The 19919-nt window shown below is 39.2% G+C and overlaps 1 protein-coding gene across 1 annotated transcript in view; it reads right to left on the minus strand.

Annotated features, from left to right (window-relative positions):
* eys (eyes shut homolog (Drosophila)) overlaps positions 1-19919 on the minus strand; it is a 158397-nt gene that overhangs the window by 96458 nt on the left and 42020 nt on the right. The window contains exons 17-20 of the mRNA XM_022762293.1: positions 16994-17191; positions 15166-15287; positions 11229-11350; positions 10008-10267 (exon numbers count right to left, since the gene is read on the minus strand). Coding sequence (XP_022618014.1) covers positions 10008-10267; positions 11229-11350; positions 15166-15287; positions 16994-17191 — 702 coding nt within the window. The remainder of the gene's footprint in view (positions 1-10007; positions 10268-11228; positions 11351-15165; positions 15288-16993; positions 17192-19919) is intronic.

Raw genomic sequence — 19919 nt, forward strand, 5'->3', positions numbered from 1 at the left:
CCAGTTCCAAAAGATTCATCATACATCTCTGCAAAAAACAACTAAATTCAGGAAATTGAAAATAAATATAGACAGAAAAACAAACAGACCGGATATCACATTAGTCATAGATGTGTTTCTCATAATCAAAGGAATGCAAGACGCTTATGAGTCCTTCACATGCACTGACCAAAAACTGGGTTACTTGACAAAGTGGGTTAAGAATAGAAATCTTTTTGCATGTAAACACCGTACTCTGCATCCAATTTACCCCACTGCTACACACCTGGACCACCTCTTCAGAAATGATAATGAAGGCACAAAATGATTAAATACCGAGTTTATTTCAAATGTGTTTACCGTACAGCTGTTACAGACCCAGGCCTATTTTTATACATTATGTATAAATGAAGCCACTAACCTCTTTCTCACAGTGGTGTGCAAGTACTTAACCATAGCTACTCTCTGGCTTAGACAATGCTCACAGTATAACTATATAGTTTTTTCTTTTTCTACAGTTTTTAGTTGTCTTAAATTATTATGGTAGCTCATTTACAAATGACATTATTCACACTTTACGACCATGTCACTGTGCCTCCCTCAATCTATGACGAAAGACAAATCTGACTATGCTGTGAACTTTAAAGCTGCATTAAGTAATATGTGAGAGGGCTGCGAGTGCTGATGATCCCACTGAGAATCAACACTCAGTCGGCACCTCTGTGCCGCTCTCTGCATGCTGTTTTTTCGCAGGTCTATTATGTTTGAGTCTGAAAGTAATCACCTTGACTTCCATATGACACAGCAGCCGGCAGAATAAACCACGGCTAAAAGGTGTGAAAACAGGGGCTTTCCTCTGACAGTTGACAAGAAAAGACGATGCCTGTGTTGCTTTGTTTCTGTTATATATGTAAGTAACTATATGCATCTGTTTGCTAGCACAGTGCAGTGCTCTGTGTTCTGTCTGCCTATAGAGGACAGAAACTTAATGCATAATGTAGATAATGCTCCCTTTGCTAGTTACTGTAATTTAACATTTCAACACAAAAAAAAAAAAAATAGATTGCAACTTTGTATATCATCGGTAAAAATGATAAATATTTCCACTGGCAAATGCTTCTGCCCCTTTTAAAAATTTAAGTTTTTTTTTTTTTTTTTTTTTTACAGCTACAATCTGAGTAAATCACTACATCCTCTGTTAACAGTGTCCCAGCTGTCATAATCTAAATGAAAGAGTACTCTGACTTGATACAGATGCAGATGCACTCATCTAGGTCGCCTTTGGCTGTCACCCTGCACTTAAGAGCAAGTGACGTCATGAGATGAAGAGAGCGCTTTGCCTCTCAGGTTACACACAGGCTGCCTGTAGCCATTTGGTTGGTGGACCCTGCTGGGCATGCTACATAGCCTGGCAGCTTTGGCACCAACCTGGGATGGAAAAATAAATTAAAAAAGAAAATAAATAAATAAATAAATATATATATATACACACATAAATATCGGCTTCATTGCATCCCCTTAAGCTAAAACTAAACTTATGCCCTTGGATGATACTCATAAAATGTGTATATTCTTTCAGCACTGTGGCTTATCACTAATATTTACATAGAAACCATTTGGGTATTTTTACCTGCTGTGAAGTATTCAGGGGTTAAACACCAACATGTTAGAAGCCACTAATGACTGAGAATTTTTATGAAGGAAAAACCTCTGATACCACTATGTGCCTGTTGATGCCTTTTTCTGTCTTTTTTTTTTTTTTTTTTTTTATGCAGCAGTTTGGGCTGGAAACAGAGGTCTCAAAGCTAAAATGGAAGAAAAAAAAAACACCTTTTGCCCTAAGCAGTGGAATATCACTAGCGTGCTGAGATCTTTACTCACTGAAGGGGCACGCTCTCATACTGAGACTGAACACCTGCTACATTTTAATATTTTCTTGCCTGTCTCTGTGCCATCGCTTTCAGAACTTTAGACTAGGTACTAGTTCACCAAATGGAGCTGTGATTTACAGTATGCACCAGCTTGAGTTCGACATCATTTTTACTCCAAGTTAGACTAACATATTATTCTATATCATCACAATTTAAGAACCCCTATTCTACTTTTCTGCTTTACTGTACTGCTTGCTGTCACAACACGACCAGTAACATTGTTCCTCAATATGAACTCTGGACCTCAAATGTCTCACAGAAGGGTGAAGACCTATCTTCATCAGAGTTTGGAATGTTTTTATTTTCATCAGAGAGAAGACCGTCTGACTCAGCTGGGAGACATAACAGCTTCCATGTTACTCTTTATATTAGAATAAAAGAAGGATTCGTGGAGAATGCAAAGTATAGATGAATAAGCCAACAATGTTTCTCAACAGTTTAGGAAAACGATCAGTTGGAGATTCCTGCAGAGCAGACGTTAACAGAACCTTCTTGCTTTGTAATGAAAAGAGATTAACATTAAATGTTAACAGCGCTCACTCACTTTTGTCGACACAGGAGAAAAAATTTAAATGTTGCCGCAATTAAATTTTTTTCTTTAAGTGGTGACCATTTATATTTCTAAGGCCTAATAACCTATAATTGTTATTTATGTCATAGAAGTTTTTACTGTGTGGTCATTGACCGCCTCTCTTTCATGGACCATTATTCTGTGAGAGAGATTTCAGTGATCTCAGTAATTGTACTATGGGGAGAAATGGTTATTAAAGAGGCTTCCTGTCACAGTATATTGGTATAAGTCATAAATCAAAATATTTGAACATTATTATAAGTCTGTTAAATGTAACCTCTGCGTTCTAAATGCCACAACAATACCTCAGCCATGACACTTTTTTTAAAAGAGATTTTAAAGTGGGGCACTTTCCCCCTTAAATAAAGTTATTATTATTATTTAAAATGATAATTATAATATGCTAATACAAAACACGACAGTGAACCTGCTTTGCTTGAAATAGATTTATATTATTAGAATGCATAAAGTTAAATCTTGTTAATCTAGAGTATGTATTTAGCAGTATAGGCCCAAAAGTTGCAGTGCATTAGATTCTGTATCACTATACTTAGAGAAGGAAAAAGGTCAGTGACATTAACATACATCTGCCAGGGCATCTGGCATGGAGACACATCTACTATTTCCTACCTCCTCTACAAAAGAGAATAATCACTTGAAATGAATGGAGCGAGGACAGGCTTTTCCAACACATCTCTGGCAACACGTACTCTCAACACATCTTTTTCAATATCATATTAGGTATGTGTCAGTTCTCCTGTTGGCACAGCTTCACAGTAGCTCATTAACCAACTGTTTGGTAGGACACAATCTCAATCTTGTGGAAGGTGAAGGCTAGTGTAGCATGCCATGCAAATAAAGGGGTTTGTTCTCCATCTGGCCAGGAACACCTCTGGGGATATTCTGAACCGTGGAGACCAAATGGTTTTTGCATGTAAAGGGACCACACAATGTTTCTGAATTAATTCACTATACTGCAAGAATCATATTTCTCTGCTTGCAGTAGACTAGAGGCATACCAATTGTCTCCCTGTCAAATAGCTCACTTTTAGCAGTGAAATATGCCAACTTGTACCAATCCAATGAAAAGGTGGTAATGGGCATAGGCACACTCTAATGCAGATGAAAAATCACATGACATATTATGAAATCTTTAATCAATCTAAAACATTAAGTGCTACAGTGACACGGTGTTCTTCTAATGTCGAAATACAAAAAAAATACAGCCATTATCAAACCAGATGCCATTTCAAAGACCATTTGAATAAAAAGGATTTAGGAAAAGTGACATTCATACTTTGCTATTGATTTTCTACAAAGGAACATAGTCACTAATCCATAAATTATTATTCTTAATTAGAAATTCTTAATGCGGAAAAGCTAAAATTGCAGTCATTACAATTTAATTCAAATGTCGCAATGTGTTCAGGTGTCTTTTGTGCATATCTCAGGTGAATGTAGGGATACACTTTACAAGCCGGCTGATGGTCTGGTTCATTACTTCAACTACCGCGCACTTGGACCTGTGAGGGTAATCTGAATCTGTGAGATAAAGCCCAATAGTGGTACGAAGCTTAATGTGGGATTTTTTTCTAGCATCCTTTCCAAAATTCAGTGGATAAATAAATGAAAAAATTTGCAGTTTTGCATATTGCATTATAATACTCCTTGTTTGACTGACTTTTGTGTTTCCATATCTAGCACTAGTTGTAGTTGAAACAGTGTAAATGTGTGATGGATTTTACATTTTTGTGTACTGTAAACACATTTCTGTTGACAAGGATTTTTGCAGTTGATATGAAGAAACTCTGAGTAAACTCTTCAGCAAACTGAGAAAGGACAGCCGAGCCTATAGATTGTTTAGAGAACTCAGAATCAGCTGTAATTCCGCCGTGTACTGTAATCTGTGCTGAGCGATGCTATGCGTGTTTGTTTCATTTGTTGTGGTTGTCGGCCAGTAACCCTCGCCCCCAACCTCTACCCTAACTCTCCCATTTTCAGGTTGCTCTTCTATCAGCCTTGGCACTCCCTGCTGAGGCTCCTCATTAAGAGGAAAGTGGAACATCTGTGCTGGTCAGGCAAGATGACTTAGGCCTCCTGGTCAGAGGCGCAGCGGAGAAACACTGCTAGGAAGAACAAAAACTTCCTGCAGGAGCCCTCTACAATCAAGAGAGGATACCTGCTTCCCTTATTATTATTTTTTTTTTCTCAGAAGATCCTTTCAGCTGGCTCTGGTTTTATTCTGGCCTGCAGGTTCTCACAGTATACCTTTGTAGACAAAATTCATTTCCATTGTGGCTGTTTTACAAACCCCTTTAATGCTGCTCCCAGTAGGCACCTCATAATGGCAGCCTTTTAGTTTTTGTTGAATTGATGAACACTAAAGTTGCCACATCACCCTTTTTGTGAGACTGATATAATCTAGAGAAGTGTCTAGGGAAACCTATGACCGCACTCTTTGCTTTACAACACAGTCTTTACAGCAAGTTTCCGGATAACTGATCATTAAAGCCACTGGTAAAGTGCTTATCTTTTATAAAAGTACTCTGTCAACTGCTATCGGATATTGTCATAAGACTGGCCATGAAAAACATGACAGTGACAATCCATTATTAGAGTATTACCATCGTCTCCTGGGTATCTTGACATTAGATACCAGTGTCTCTTCAATCAGCAACTAGCTGAGAAGTAGCACGCTGCGAGAATCTAAACGCAAACATAGAAACAGGTAACAGATAACCCTAACCCAAAAAAAGATTCAAAGATTTTTTTTTATAAACAACATATAATAGTTGCACGTGATCAGGTAGTATTTTCCTATTTGTGTGACTAATTGCTATGACTACTTTATGTTTATTGCAAGAATATTTAACATTTTCATTGACAAAGCTTTTTTGGTTTTAGCAAAGGTCAACTAGTTTCCAGACTTCAACTAAGAACAAGTTTGTTTTGTTGCAGCCCACAAACGAGAGCCCAACTGCTACTAGATTTTTGACACCGTTACCAATACAGAAATTTGAGAATTATAAAAATTTAACAATTATACGTTAACCTATGCTTATTTTCTTTTTACATGAACACCCTAATATTTTTCCCATAAATTCATTTTTTACCAATAATTATGACAAAGACATGTACTGAGCAGAACCTTTTACAGTTCAAAAATGAATTTGTCAGTGCTCTCTAGTGGACAAACTATGTACAGCACCACTGATTTATGTCAAACACATCTGTGGCATTTCTGTACTGCAATTTCTTGCTACTTGTCATCTAGTCTTGCATAGTCAGACGGCTGCCGAAGCTGGAGCATGGTCTGGCTGCATCAATTATCATTCTGCAATTGAGCAAAAAAGCATTTTGATTTATTTGCATTCCTTCAGACCAATAACAATCGTCTCAGGCGGTGCTGAGCTTAGGATGCAGCTGCACGGTGCGCCTGCATACTAGAGCAGGGGCAGTCGTTAAAATGGATGATTCCCCGCAAAGTACAGGCCACAAAAACAGCCGAGACGCATGTCGACTATTTGACTGTGCGATCCAAATCCTGATCAAAAGTTCCCATTTTCAGTGTGTAGGTTGCCAGATCAGAGGCTGCTGTTGTTTCCTGCGGCGACAGGGATTTTGAAAACACTAGCAGGCAGTGCAGCTGATTTACTGGTCTCGCTCTAGTACAAATACAATATCAGTATGTAAGTATATATAAACAGCAGTGACTTGTTGGCTGTACTGCTGACTCATCCTCTACCTCAACATTCATCCAAGCTTTTCTAATGATCCACTGCCACTGTCGAAATTGGCTAAACAGAAAGGATCATCAGCTTCATGCTAGCGGTCTGGAAAACACACCCCAAGTCTAGACAACTGATGTATTCCATAATAGAGCCTCGTTAACAGGAGACACCTTCGTGTCCACCCTCCGGCATGTTTTACCATAGAGCAGCTGCCATGATTTCCAACTGTGCGCACGCATAAGAGCACACACTGTCTGTATTTGAGTGTGGACCGTGTGGGCTCGAGTTTGCTGCAGTTGGATTATGTACCTCGTGGCGTTTGGGCTGAGCAGTAATAGTGGACAGGGGCTGTCATGTTTTCATTTCATCACGTAAGATTTCGGTATTTATAAAAGCAAATGAGAGCTTTGGGATTTTAATGCAGTTTTGTTGGGCACATGATCTTGCTTTGAATATATATTGCTGCAGGACTCTATATTTTCTGCCAATTACACAACCAAGGTCTTTGGCTGACACGTGTCAGTTTCATGTCATATAAATGAATCAATCTCCCTCTCCCTAATTCAGTTCAATTTAGTACCCTGCATTTCTAACGCACTCTTGGCAAAATAGGAAATAAGTGCAGCTAAAAGCCACGGAGAAAAAAAATGGCTATTTGATGTTGATTTTATAACAAGTTAACCTTTATAATGTTTACTGTGTGGTGTCCATCTTGACTGTGTGGGTTGAGATCTGCTTATGGCAGTGAATCTGGCAGACTCAGGCAGACAAATTCTAATTTAATTAGGCCTGGGAATAATGTAAAGCCTACACAATTTCCTTGACAAATAACCTACACTGAATGGTAAATAACAAGTCTGTAAAATTGTTGTGCTGGGATCAAGCCATCGGTTGTATAACAGCTCTGTGTTTGTTGAGTAGTGGCTATGTAGGATGGATTTATGGTGAATAATAATGGAGAGTAGTGAGAAGTGAAAAAGCCCACGCAAAAGCTCTTGGTGTAATGTATGCAGCCAGCACCTAATTTCCTATTCCTCTCCAAGGAAGCCTTCTGAAACTAACCCAGCCGCTCTATTTATATCTGGCAACATCTTTTCATCTCTGCACTGACAGAGCCATTAGGTACAGCACAACCCTATAGCATCTTGACCTTCTCGCTGATAAGTTTGAATGTTAAAACACTATATCGTTCATAATTCCCCAGCAATCAGGGACGCTCACTGATAAACTTCCTAACAGGACATTTCAACCAAGTAAGTGGCAATTCTCATTGGTCCATGACTAATATGTTGCTTTTTTTTTCTTCTAATAAACTGACAGAGCCTGTGAACTGAACATGAAACAGATTAGTGTGCTGAATTTCAGATGTGCATGTGTGTGTGTGTGTGTGTGTGTGTAGTCAGGCCTGAGTGCATGTGTATGTCTAAGTCATACATGAATATGAGTGTTTAATATCTAAAATAGGGAAACAGTTTCATTTCAGGGCTTAAATTACTCACCCACTGTAGTTTAGACCCTTGCGTGTAATTTCATATCTCAGACAGAAGGATAACTATGGATTGCAACTGTGACAAGTTTTGGTCACTTGAGATAAATGTAATGAGACAAACAACCTACAACACAAGCTACAGAGTATATTTAGTCGGATTTCTGCAAATTTGGTCAAATATGGCCATTTATGCACAAGCTGAGCACATGAATAGATGATGAAGAGGTGAACTTTGCTTCAACAGTGGTTCGAGTTGTTTCTATTGATAATCTCTTTCAGTGTGAAAACCTCATTTGAATCCATTGCCACAAACATGAATTTGAGTTGGCCACAGCCGCCTCAGCGCTCTGTGAAGAATCAAACAACCATCTTTCAATAGCCAAGTTTGCACGTGGTTCTGGCATGTACTCAAACAATACACCAAAGGACAAGTAAAACCAGCCTTTGTACGTGAGGATTTCCTTCAGACTTCAATTTATAAAGCTGGAAATATATCAAATACAACATGCATTAAAATGTTCATTTGTAAGTGTATTTTACTTATGGATGTGTTGGGCCTTGGTTGCCATAGTATCATGGACATTAGGAAATTGACCAAGGTTCTTAAAATGTTGTAGTCAGTTCTATATAGAGTTTACACAACTAAATTTTATTGCCAATAATGTGGAAGTGCATGGTAAATTATACCAGCATAGTAGTTTTTATTGGATTTATTAGATGGCTGTTAGTGCAACCTGCTAGTATACTTAGCATTTAAAGAAAAAGTTACAATGGAGCAGACACAATTATTTAATGTGGATTTATGGTTTCATGCACTTTTAAGTGCAATCTGTATATCATTAATTTGCTTTGTATGTCAAGTCATTTTTTAATCATATCGTAATTAATGTTTTGTCACCATTTGGTAGAAGCCTAGTCAAAGCAGCACAAGGCTCACACATGATACGCATGATGTTTATTGTTATATTCATGTAGTTAAGGTGGGAGAGGCCACACTAGAAAGACGCAGGGGAAGCAGAGGGCCCCCAACTCGAAAGTAAGGGCCCACCCCCCTTGGAACTCGTTTTTTTTTGTCTTTATGTCGATACATCTGCTATGACCACAACATGGTAAATGGTGAGAGGCAGGTTTAAAAGGTATTCTATCTTTTGCTATGGTGGGGGGAGTTAATGGGTTTACCCAGATGACTTGTTTGGACACTTAATGAGTGAAAGAAAGGAGAATGAGCAACAACATTATGCAAAAGAGAAATAACTATTTAGTCGGGAATTGAATGCAATGACATGCCAAGTGTTTTAAGTGCTGATAAGTACACATTAGGCTAATGGGATGTAGCCAAAATAACTGCAGGTTTTAGGTTACATTGTTTTGTATACAAAAAAAAGTAGAGTGATTTAATTGAACAAAAAGCTGGGTTGTGGCCTGGTCCTGCCATGTGCTGTTTCTACAAAAAAAAATCATAATAAGGATAATAAGGAGGTGGGATGGCAGTGCCTTCACATCGAGGTTAGTAAACAAGGAACTGATTCACCATGGATGGTATCAAGAACAACCCAGCTAGCACTAGTTTTAACTGGTCTTGATTATTTACTGTTACAGTAAGTCATCGGGAGAAAATCAAACCAAGATAAAGCAGTTGGCAAGTTCTTCTAAAAATGAGTAAAAAGTCAAAAGTCACCATTGTCTGGTTTTGTTGACCATTCTTTGCAAATCAAATTAGCATGGGCAATGTGTAAAAATCCAGCAAATGTATTGCAATCAGTTGGTCATTATTGTACTTACCACCCTCTTTAACCCATGAGCAGCCAATGATTAGATTCCAGCTGTAAGAACTAGTCATCCCTCCCCTGATGGCAGCACAAACTAAACGTCTTACTGTTTTGCATGAATCAATCATTTTAAAATCATCCTCTGTAGGAAAACCTCTACTGTTTTTATGTGGCACATTTTTCCAGTGTCTGGAGTAAGGTCCAATATATGATTTATGCACAGGAAAACAACATCATTGTCTCGGTTGATAGAGTAACTTTTTTGGAAAACCTCATATATTTCAGAGAAGAGATACAAATGATGCATGCTTAACTGTGACAGGAATATTTTTCATCTTCTTGCTAGAACCTTTGATCTATGATGTACATGTTTAACTTAGGATTTTCGAATTGTGTTTTTTCTCTTTGTCATTTTTTTAAAGTACAAACTACATACGGTAACCTACTGAACAAAATGATGTAGTTACACTTGAAAGTGGGCTAAAGAAAAAATAAAAAGCGCTATTAGTATGAAGCTGTGGCGGTGTGTTCACTCACCAGCTGGGCATCTGCAGGAGGCTGTTCCATCGGAGCGTGTCAGGCAGGTGGAGTTGTGCAGGCACGGATTGTGGAGGGGGTCACAGGGGTCATAAGGCTGGTTGCACAGGGGGCCACTGAAGAAGGGGGGACAGGTGCAGGAGAACTCCCCAGGTATGTCTGACTCCTGACACTGAGCTCCATTTAGACAGGGCCCAGAATCACACTCATCCACATCCTCTGCACAGTCCACACCTGTCCACCCCGGTGAGCACAAACACCTTGGACACAGCAGAGAGGAGACGTGTGACTGTAGAGGTCTTTTTGGCATAAATCAAAATGAATCCTAAATAAATAAACTCTTGCAACTTATTTAGTAGTTTTCTAAGGCCGGGGCGGGGGGGTATCAAATTCTATCACAACAGAACTAACGTAGCTGCAGTGCTGAGGGTGCTTCTACACACATGACATATACAGTACATATATACAGTACATATATATATATAATATATATATATATTTTTTTTTTTTCTTGTTTTTTCAATTCATATGATCCACATTACACATTTTTCACACATATATTGGCGCTGCGCTCCTGGATCTTTGTGCAGGACAGCGTCGGGACTTCACAGGTTAATTGTGCTACTGGTCAGAGCAGCATTTAATTCTGGACAGCTGAATGTAGGACACAAGAGGTTAGAGCACTGAGTGGGGATTAAATGGAAATGTATGAATGCGAGAGACAGAGAGAGAGAGAGAGAGAGAGCGAGAGAGAGAAAATACTAGAGCGTGTGTGTGAGAGTCTGAAGTATCTGCTCTTAAAGCTGGTGACTATTCCACTTGGTGGCAGTGAGTACCCGAGCACTACCAACCACTCCACCTTGCATTCCTTTCCATCCCCCAACTTTTCCACCTGAAGCAGTTTCACATCTCCCCAGTGGGAGGGGCAGGGGAGGAGGAGGAGGGGTCGTGGGGTGGGAGGTGGGGGGTGGGGAGTGGCAGGGGCATTAGCTGAAGCAGATACACCGGCTTTTTCCTCCAATGAGTCACAGATCCCCTGAAACCTTTTCATGCTGTGAGGCATTGATTGACTCATTTGTTTTACCTGCCATCTGCAATTCATTATCTCCGCTGCCAGTGGAAGGACATATTGCTATCACTGAACAGCTTCTTTTTCTGCATTTATTAAGTGGCTGATGCACCTCGTGAGGACGGCGCCCTCGAGCCAGCTCGCGCACCTACTTGTAGCTGTTGAGAAGGTCTGTGCAGGTGGCGTTGTTTTTGCAGGGCTGTGATAAACATTCATCAATTTCTTGTTGGCAGTACTCCCCCTCCCAGCCAGGATGACACACACACTCATAACTCTGCAATACAAACAAAAAAAAAGGGTAGCACTATGAGATTAACAGTGAAATAGAGGGACACCTTAAATCTGCACTGTCTTGGTAGAGTATTTTAAAGTAGTTAAGAGTCTAGTATTTATCATAGCAAAACACACCGATAGAATAAAACTCTATATACATATGGAAGCTGTTAATTATGTTGATACAAAGCTGTCAGAGAGCATTCTGCCACTTATTTGTTTACTTATTTATACCTGTTACATTTAAGAAAACAAACATAGCAATGCTTAATATACTTGATTAAATTCATCCCAATTTTCTTTAAAAAAAAAAATGTTGCAGAATAAAACCTCCCACTCACAAAAAAAGATCTTTCCTGTGGAAATCTGTTTAAACTGTGGCAGAGTCATGCTTGTCTTAAATTTTCACATTACTGCTATGCAGATGTATTCCTCCTACCACCCACCCTCTGGATAAAACGCAAGCCTGTTTTTTCCACGCCATTCAAGGTATACCGTACAAACCTTTCTTATCAAGCATGCAATATTACCGCTGCATATTTTGTCTGGAAAGGAATTTTCATGGGCAAGCAAACATGTAAAAATATGTTCGATTAAGATTTGTCAGAATTTCTCTCTACAGCCAATGAATATGTTGTTTCTACTGTACATTAAGAAACTGCTTTATATATGTATACATATATACACACACATACACACACACACTTATATATATATATATATATATATACATATATACATATAGACTCTATATAGCTCCTGCTTGCTAATCTTTCCCATTTTTTCTTTCCTCCATTCAAAACAGTGTATGGATCATTCGTCCTTTCTTTTTATCATTGCAATCTACATTATGATAATTAATCACGACATGGGAGATGAATGGTTTGTTTGTACTGGTTTAATTTAAATTCCTCTTTGCACGCAGGATGAAGGTTGTCGTATGGTCAAGGGTTTTTCGGGATTCCTCATTGCCAACATCCCGTCTAAAAGGTCCTGGGTGCTGCTGCTTGAATGCATGCTAATCTGTATTTCATACACTGGAGGGGAGCCGTTAAACTTTGTCTGATATAATTTGTACACTGTGGGGCCTATGGTTGTGGAGAGAAAATGCCGTCATCTCGTGATAAATTAGATACCTCCAGGAGACTCCAATTCCTTACCCCTGGCAATAGAACATAATCTCATTTTTGCTGCTAAGTCACCTTCAGGGACCGCAATTCTCCAAAATAAGCTAAAGCTCTGTGGGACACAGTGTTCAGAGAGAGGAATAGCTGCACTGTAAACAAGACTATGTGAAGGGGTTTCCAAAAACTGTCCCTATTTTAATGATGAGTTGAGGAAAAAACGGCAAAACAGAGAACAGTGTGGCTAGAAAAATATTGGTTTGAATTTCATTACATCCCTCATATCATAGCCCATTTCTTTCTTATGCAGTGTGTCCTTTTGTCTTTGGATTTGGAGCGTTTAGTTTATCCTAGAGAGTGACAGTGAAATGTTATAACCAAGATTCTGTGCTGGGACAATTTTGAAACCTTGTCATGGAATTCCTTGTAGACCATTTCATAATACAGGGAGGAAAAAGGAGCATTTGTCCTTCAGACATACTGAAATTGCTACAGTAGCACTTTCCTAAAATCAATGTTTCTTTATAACCACAACAGAGGATACTAGTTTGCTTCTGGTAGTGCTTCTGAATACCACAAAATCTCCACTGGAAGAGCAAAGTTAGTATTTGTTAAAATAGTGTCCATGCCAGTACATTTTGTTTCATAAGTGAGAGGAGAGGGAGAAAAAACAAGATTTTTTTCAAACACTGAGAAATAAAAATAGAACATGTTGATTTCAACACGTCAATGCGTTGTTTATATGTATTATATATTTGTGTATATGCGATCCATATTCTGACTTTTATTATTTTTGACAAAAGGTTGACTTGTTAGATAAAATACTGATCATAATTGAGTGGTTGCTATGGAGGAAGGTCTGACACAAGCTGAAAGCTTAACGCCTCACTCTGAAAATCCATTTTGAGAGGTAGAAGTGCGGTATTGAAACTGTATAGAAATTAGTTTAAAAACTACTTACAGAATAAATACTGTAAATAGTAAAGGTTCTGAAAGACATGTAAAAATAAATGTCTCTGTTTTTCTTGTCACCATTTTGGCCCCTACAGGTCTCCCAACTGAAACTTTGTTTTCATTAAACAGTTCTCATCTTTCTTACATACATTATGCACTAATTTTCCAGAGCACAGACTTATTTTAAACCAGAACATTAGGTGAGGACTATAAGTTATTTGTCTTTGTCGGAATAATAAAAAAAAATAAAAAACCCAAAGACTTTATCTATGACACATCTGCTTCACTGCTGCAATCTGTTAGCAAATAAGCAGCTGTTGGAAAAAGGCCCCTGGTACTCATTGCACAGTTTGTGCATGAGCAGCATGCAGCTCCCAAGGCCTTTTTGCAGCTGCAACAGATCAATGTTATTGGCTTAAAAAAACACTTGAATAAGTACAGAAGTAGAGCTGTGCCTTAAAAAAAAGGAAATCGAAATGATCTGATAAAATTATCTTTTATACGCAAGTGTGGGTATCTGTATAAGCAGGCATCAATGCAGAAGGACCAGCACGCACATAATGTGCCGAGAAGAAAATCACTTGATCTTTGATGTAAAACTTACAGCCTGGATTTCACAAACTCAGTTTTCATTTATTGTTTCAGCAAGCACCTACAGAGAATCAACCGACACTGCAGCCAAAAGGCAACGCAGGCCTCGTCCTGTTTATCCAAAATATCCAACAACTGAAATTCAACTCGAACCGAGTTACATTATCTTAGCTATGACTATGTAAGCTGTGGCTGATAAGCTGTGCTGTAAATGTAGTGAATCTTTCAGAAACAAGACACACCGTGTCCTGTGCGGACAGCCGTTTTTTACACTTGACATTTGGCATTGATAGGCGTTCATAATTTCCTATCTGTGCGTACACATGTTTTACATAGCCAGGAATGGCAGACCTTGATACCAGCAATGGGAAACATTCTGTGTTGTTAAGTAGAGCGGCTGACAGAATGTGAAGTCACTGAATGGCTGACTGAATAAAGAAGCACCATCTAGGAGGCTTTCTTTATATTTTATGTAACTACGTGTATCTGTGAACCGTTTAAATCTTTTTCCGTGTTCTAGTTGCAAAAAAAAGAAAAAAATTCCGTTCAAAAGATGGACACTGATGATCATGCATCTCATATTTAACATGCCCACTGCAGATACCTGTGTTTTTGTTTATAAGTATTCTTCACTACTCTTTGGGTCATTTTGGCTCCTTAGAAGCTCAGCCCACAAGGTGTAAATGACATGATTGGCACAATTTGTCAATTAGGAGACACAATAATGAGGTCTAGACATTAGACATTTTACTATTTGTATCTTAGTTCACCCAGACACCTGAAACTTCCCCAATAACACGGCCAGATTTGCCTACAATATATACACCTGATTGTCGTCCACCTGTCCTCCCAGAGCCATATAGGCTTTATTTTATTCTTTTTAATGATCCACCACTATTCATGTTATTGCACCGTTGTCTTTATTTTACTACAACAGAAATGCTTTTAAACGCTATCTGCATGACAGTCATCAAACGTAATAGGCAGCACCATATGTGATTGAGGTCTGTCAATATTTTATAAAAACTCAAGGGTGTTTCAATGAGTTACCAAATGTAGCGATTTACAGGGCACTGGACCATTTTCAAGCCTTTCAGAGGCCATTATATCACTCTGTTATACTGCCAAAACAAAAATGTCCACTCACCAGATGGAGGTCCTTACAAACAGAATTGGGACTGCACAAACTGTTCACGCAGTCATCGATGTCTTGCTCACATCTCAGCCCGGCATAACCCGGACTGCAAAGGCAGTAAAAGCCATCTACAACTGAAAGAAGAGCAGTGGGACAGTTACAGCACCTTGCATCATAAATGAATTCGCTCAGCTATCAGTAGGTGCTACACCCCTACACAGGTAAATAAAGCATAATCAGGCGCTGCGATTTACATTTTTTTTTTTTTTTTAAGGAATAATGCAATTAAAATAAAAGTCTTCCAGTGTGTCAGCCAAAGCTGCTCTTGCTAAATCTACGTGACCGGTACCACCTCCCTCCCATCAGTCTGACAGAGTCTGACACACTAACCATCTTTAAATGAACCTGTCTGCAATGGCTATTGAGTCCTCTTCTCTCCCACCACTTTTCTCGTCCGCAGTCTGTCATTTGTTTCCACACTCTCAACACACTTGCAACACACTGAGCGGGGGGGGGGGGGGGGGGGGGGAGTGCAGCAGAGGAGAGAGCCCATTTCGGGGCCATTCCTTATTCAGATGTTACAAATGTGCCAATTTCTTCCATCAGAAGTAAGAATCTCCCACGTCTAATAATGCATTCCTTCCTCTCTTTAATTATTAATGATGTTAAAGAGGGATGCATCACTCTGTTTCTCCAACACAACACTGGTGTACAGGCAGCCAGTGACAGAGGTAATTGCAGTTCTTACAGGAGCGAATTTATTACTTCCCCAGTCAGGGTCCCAGGATTCTTCATTATCCCAAAGATTTACCACGTAATCTATGCTGTCACTCTGTCTTGGTGCGTGTAGCTGCTATTACTCTCATTAAATGCTTTAGGTCCTGGGTGGCAGCAGCATTACTCATCTCAGCCACTGTGGCTATGCAGTGCTCTCCCTGGTGGCTGGCTGGCTGCTGCTGAGCACCGGCCAATAGGTCCTAGAGGCCTGCCTCACTAACCTAAGGCGAACTGGCTGCACTCAAGATTAGTCAAGACAGCTGGCCGAGGTCTACTGTAGCACAGTGAAGGATAGGATACTCTTACATAGTGATCCACTGCCATCACTGTTTTGTTCCGGCATAAGCCGGATGAAACAACATTGGCAGGATTTCAGAAATGCCGTGAAGGCTGAAAGTTAACACTGCAGGACAAATATTTTTCCACTGAATAATCTACTTTGACTCTGTGCAACTGGTGCACAGTTTCCACATGTATTTGTTTTGACAGTATCACTTTAATTTGTGCAGTTTCTGGTTTTTCTCCTTTATATTAAATGTAAAAAAAATAGTTAAGTTAAATAAATTACAATCACTGACCAACTGGTGATAGGGAATCCTCGAATTTGAGACTAATATTTTGATCAACGAGTTTTTTAATAAGTCATGCCAAAGATAGAACACACAGAGGTGAAATCTTATCGGATAGCCACAGGGAAAAAAAAAAAAGAAACAATATTCTGCCTTGAGCTTTGATTATATTAATTTTGTCATTTATCATCCATTATTCAAATTACAACACAACATTGATGCTTAATTGATTCCATTTTACAGTTGTGTTAAGAAACTAATCAAGCCTGCTCCAGCAGGTAATGTCCTAGATCCTCACATCAGATGAAATAACTCCACTCTCATAACACCCTTATCAGCTGCAACGGTGACCCAATTGAAAACTGCCTGTCAGACTGTAAGTGAGCAAGACGAAATTTGACATATTCACTGCATGTGTGTGAGTGTGTATGGAGCTTTGCTTCCATATTGAGTGTGTGCTATTAAGCATGTTGGCATGATAGGTTGTTTCATACCATCATAGCAGAAGCCGTGAAGACAGGGGCTAGAGCCGCACTCATCCACATTGATTTCACAGCGGGGGCCAGTGAAGCCCCGGCGACAGTGACAGCGGAAACCTAAAGGGAAATGGTCCTGATCCAACTCCTCCACACACACTGCACCGTTCTCACAGGGATTACTGGCCTCGCAGGGTAGGAACTCACAATTATGACCTGGAGTGAAGCAAAAAAAACACACATAGGAAGACCTTACAGCAGACAAGAATCTGTGTAGAAATACAATGGGACTGTAGACCTGGGTATATTAAAGATTAAACCCATATTGCACATTTCCTTGAACCCGTCTTAGTGGTAAATGACATGCTACGTTAAGCTTACTCACTGAACAGAGGGACAAACAGCCACACAGAAAGTCTGACGAGTGTTACAGTAGAAGCTGATCCACTCACTTTCTAAATTTGCTGAATTTAAAATACTGTCATTTTTAGAAGTATTCTCTCTTTATGCACCTCACACAAACACAGTCAAAGAGTTTTAGATGCATTTTTGGACAGTCAAAACTAATAACTGCTGTTTTTATTTCATGCATTTCAGTGGCTCATTAGAAATGAAATGTCTGATGTTATTACAGTATCTAAAATATAACAATATCATTTTGTGCTTGTGACAAAACAATTTCCAAATGAATAGTCTCTGTCTTTAGTTCTGATTGGCAGTCGTGTTCTGTGCTAATTTAAAAGCACACCTGTGGCTGTCTAACAGTCAGTTTCATTGCTAATGCGCTTGCTGAAAATTACCATTTGAGCTGTTAAGATTTTTGTGTCAGCTTTGTTTTCGCAAACTGCTAAAACTGTACAGACAAATTAAAATCCCAGACATCATTATGTTCAGGTCACGCATGAAGCAAACATCTGTTAAAGACGATCACTCCTCTCGAGCACAAATAAGAAAGTTATAAAATACAAACAGAGGGAAAGAAAGAAAGAAAGCAAGAAAAAGAAAGAAAGAAAGCATGCATAAATACAAACCGCCTTAAAAAAGCAAGTGCAGACCGTCAATTCGAACAGGTAACACACATTAAATGACTGAACAGAAAATGGTGAATGTTGCAGAACAAGCAAAAATGGTTATGTGTCCTACCTCTGATAATTTCTGTGAAACAGTCACATGAAGAAAAATGGCGAGAAAAAATAAACAGGACAATCTTACTGCAAAAATGATCAGAGGAGAGTGAAATCAGCTGCTTATTATTTTTAGAGGACTTGCTAGATCCAAGTGGGTTCTGCATGTCTGGCACATTATGGCTTTTGGCTGAGCCAGCAGGTTGTTGCAGCCGGAGTTACTTAAGAATCTGACAAGTTCAGAAAGTTTAGTAAGTTAAGTCAGCTTACTACACAGAAATTTGGTGGAAATATTAAAATGTGGTACTTTTACAATGACACTTTTCCAGTCATACAGTAAGTATACAGTCTTTCAATGACAGTGGAGCTACACCATGAACGGGCAATAGCTCCTCTCCTTGGTAAAGTGGTGGCAACAATATTATTGTCAAGCACACGGCACTTTCCAAATACTTACTGGTCATTGTATAACAAGGACGGTGGATATTCAAGCTCCATGATGGTACATTTTGATATAAACACTGAAGCAAATGACTCTCCGTAGTGTGTGTGTGAATGGGTTGCCTGACCTGCCAATCTCACTGAGAATCAACAGCCCACTCTAAAGCTGTTGAAGCCGCTTGTGGAGCTCTCACCAACTCCAGGACTGTAATGCAGCAAAGTCTCCACTGCCAAGTCCCTTGTTTTGTGGCCACATTTGGATATACTGAGCAACAATGTACATTTACCAATTTGGAGAGTGGTAGCAAGCTTGTGTATTAAATTAAAGGAGACCAGAAATTCATATTTGCGTCAGACACTTTGCCTCTCAAATGTGTGAGATTTAACGAGGAAGATGGATGAGGTGCTGATTGGCTCTAAAAACAAACTGGCACAAACCAATGCTCCTGCTTCTGTAAGATGTAGATTTGACACAGCAGTGGAAATCCTCATCTACAAAGTGATTTGAGCCGAGCAGGATTTATGTTTTTTTGGGTTTTTTTTTTTCTTGCGGCTGTTAAGTTATTTTTTTTTTACTGTATGGCCAAAAATATATGGTTACTATGCATATATTCATGCATATAATTTACATACTTGCTTTAATATTAGAAAAATAAAACAGAATTTGTCATGGACATAGATTTCGCTCTCTGAGCTTACTTGTATTTGGTTTATTTACAGTCCTCCATCTTTGACAATGTAAAGCTACCATATCATGAAGCCACCTTACAGAAGAAATAGTCCTTCATGGGTAATTGACTATGCCTCATTTCTTCTGTATTTTCTACAGCCCTTTGAATTACAGCTGAAGACTTCCATTTTTATTTTCGTCGGAGCTCTGAATCTTCCTCCTTGGGCTGTCAGTATGCCTTTGAAATACCTTTTTGTAAATTCCATGCGCCTTTTTCTAGAGCCATTTCCTCCCAGACACGCTGTTGTAAAGCCTACATTTGTGAAGTGCTACCCTGACTGTTGTCCTTCCAGAAAGATCTCACAGCCAATGAGCTCATTAGATCTGTCTGTAGAGTGGTCCTTGGGTTGTGACCAAGGTCCATCTCGACTGGGTGCTCGGTTTGTTAGGACGAATGTGTCTGGGAAGAGTCTGGCTGGACAAATGTTTTTTGTTTTTTTGTCGCATTTATTAATGATGGAGCCCTTTGTACTCTCGTGAAATCCCACTACTAGGATTTTATCTGCAGATAATTCCTTAGACTTTGTGGTAGAGTCTCTACAACATGCACAGTTAACAGTAGATCTCTACTAATGACAAACAGCTTGTGTTTTGTTGTGAATTGCAATATTTAGCTATATGCGACATAAACAAGCTGTGCTAATATCAC

This window comes from Seriola dumerili, unplaced genomic scaffold, assembly GCF_002260705.1.
Source record: "Seriola dumerili isolate Sdu_G_001 unplaced genomic scaffold, Sdu_1.0 BDQW01000024.1, whole genome shotgun sequence".
Lineage (NCBI taxonomy): Eukaryota > Metazoa > Chordata > Actinopteri > Carangiformes > Carangidae > Seriola > Seriola dumerili.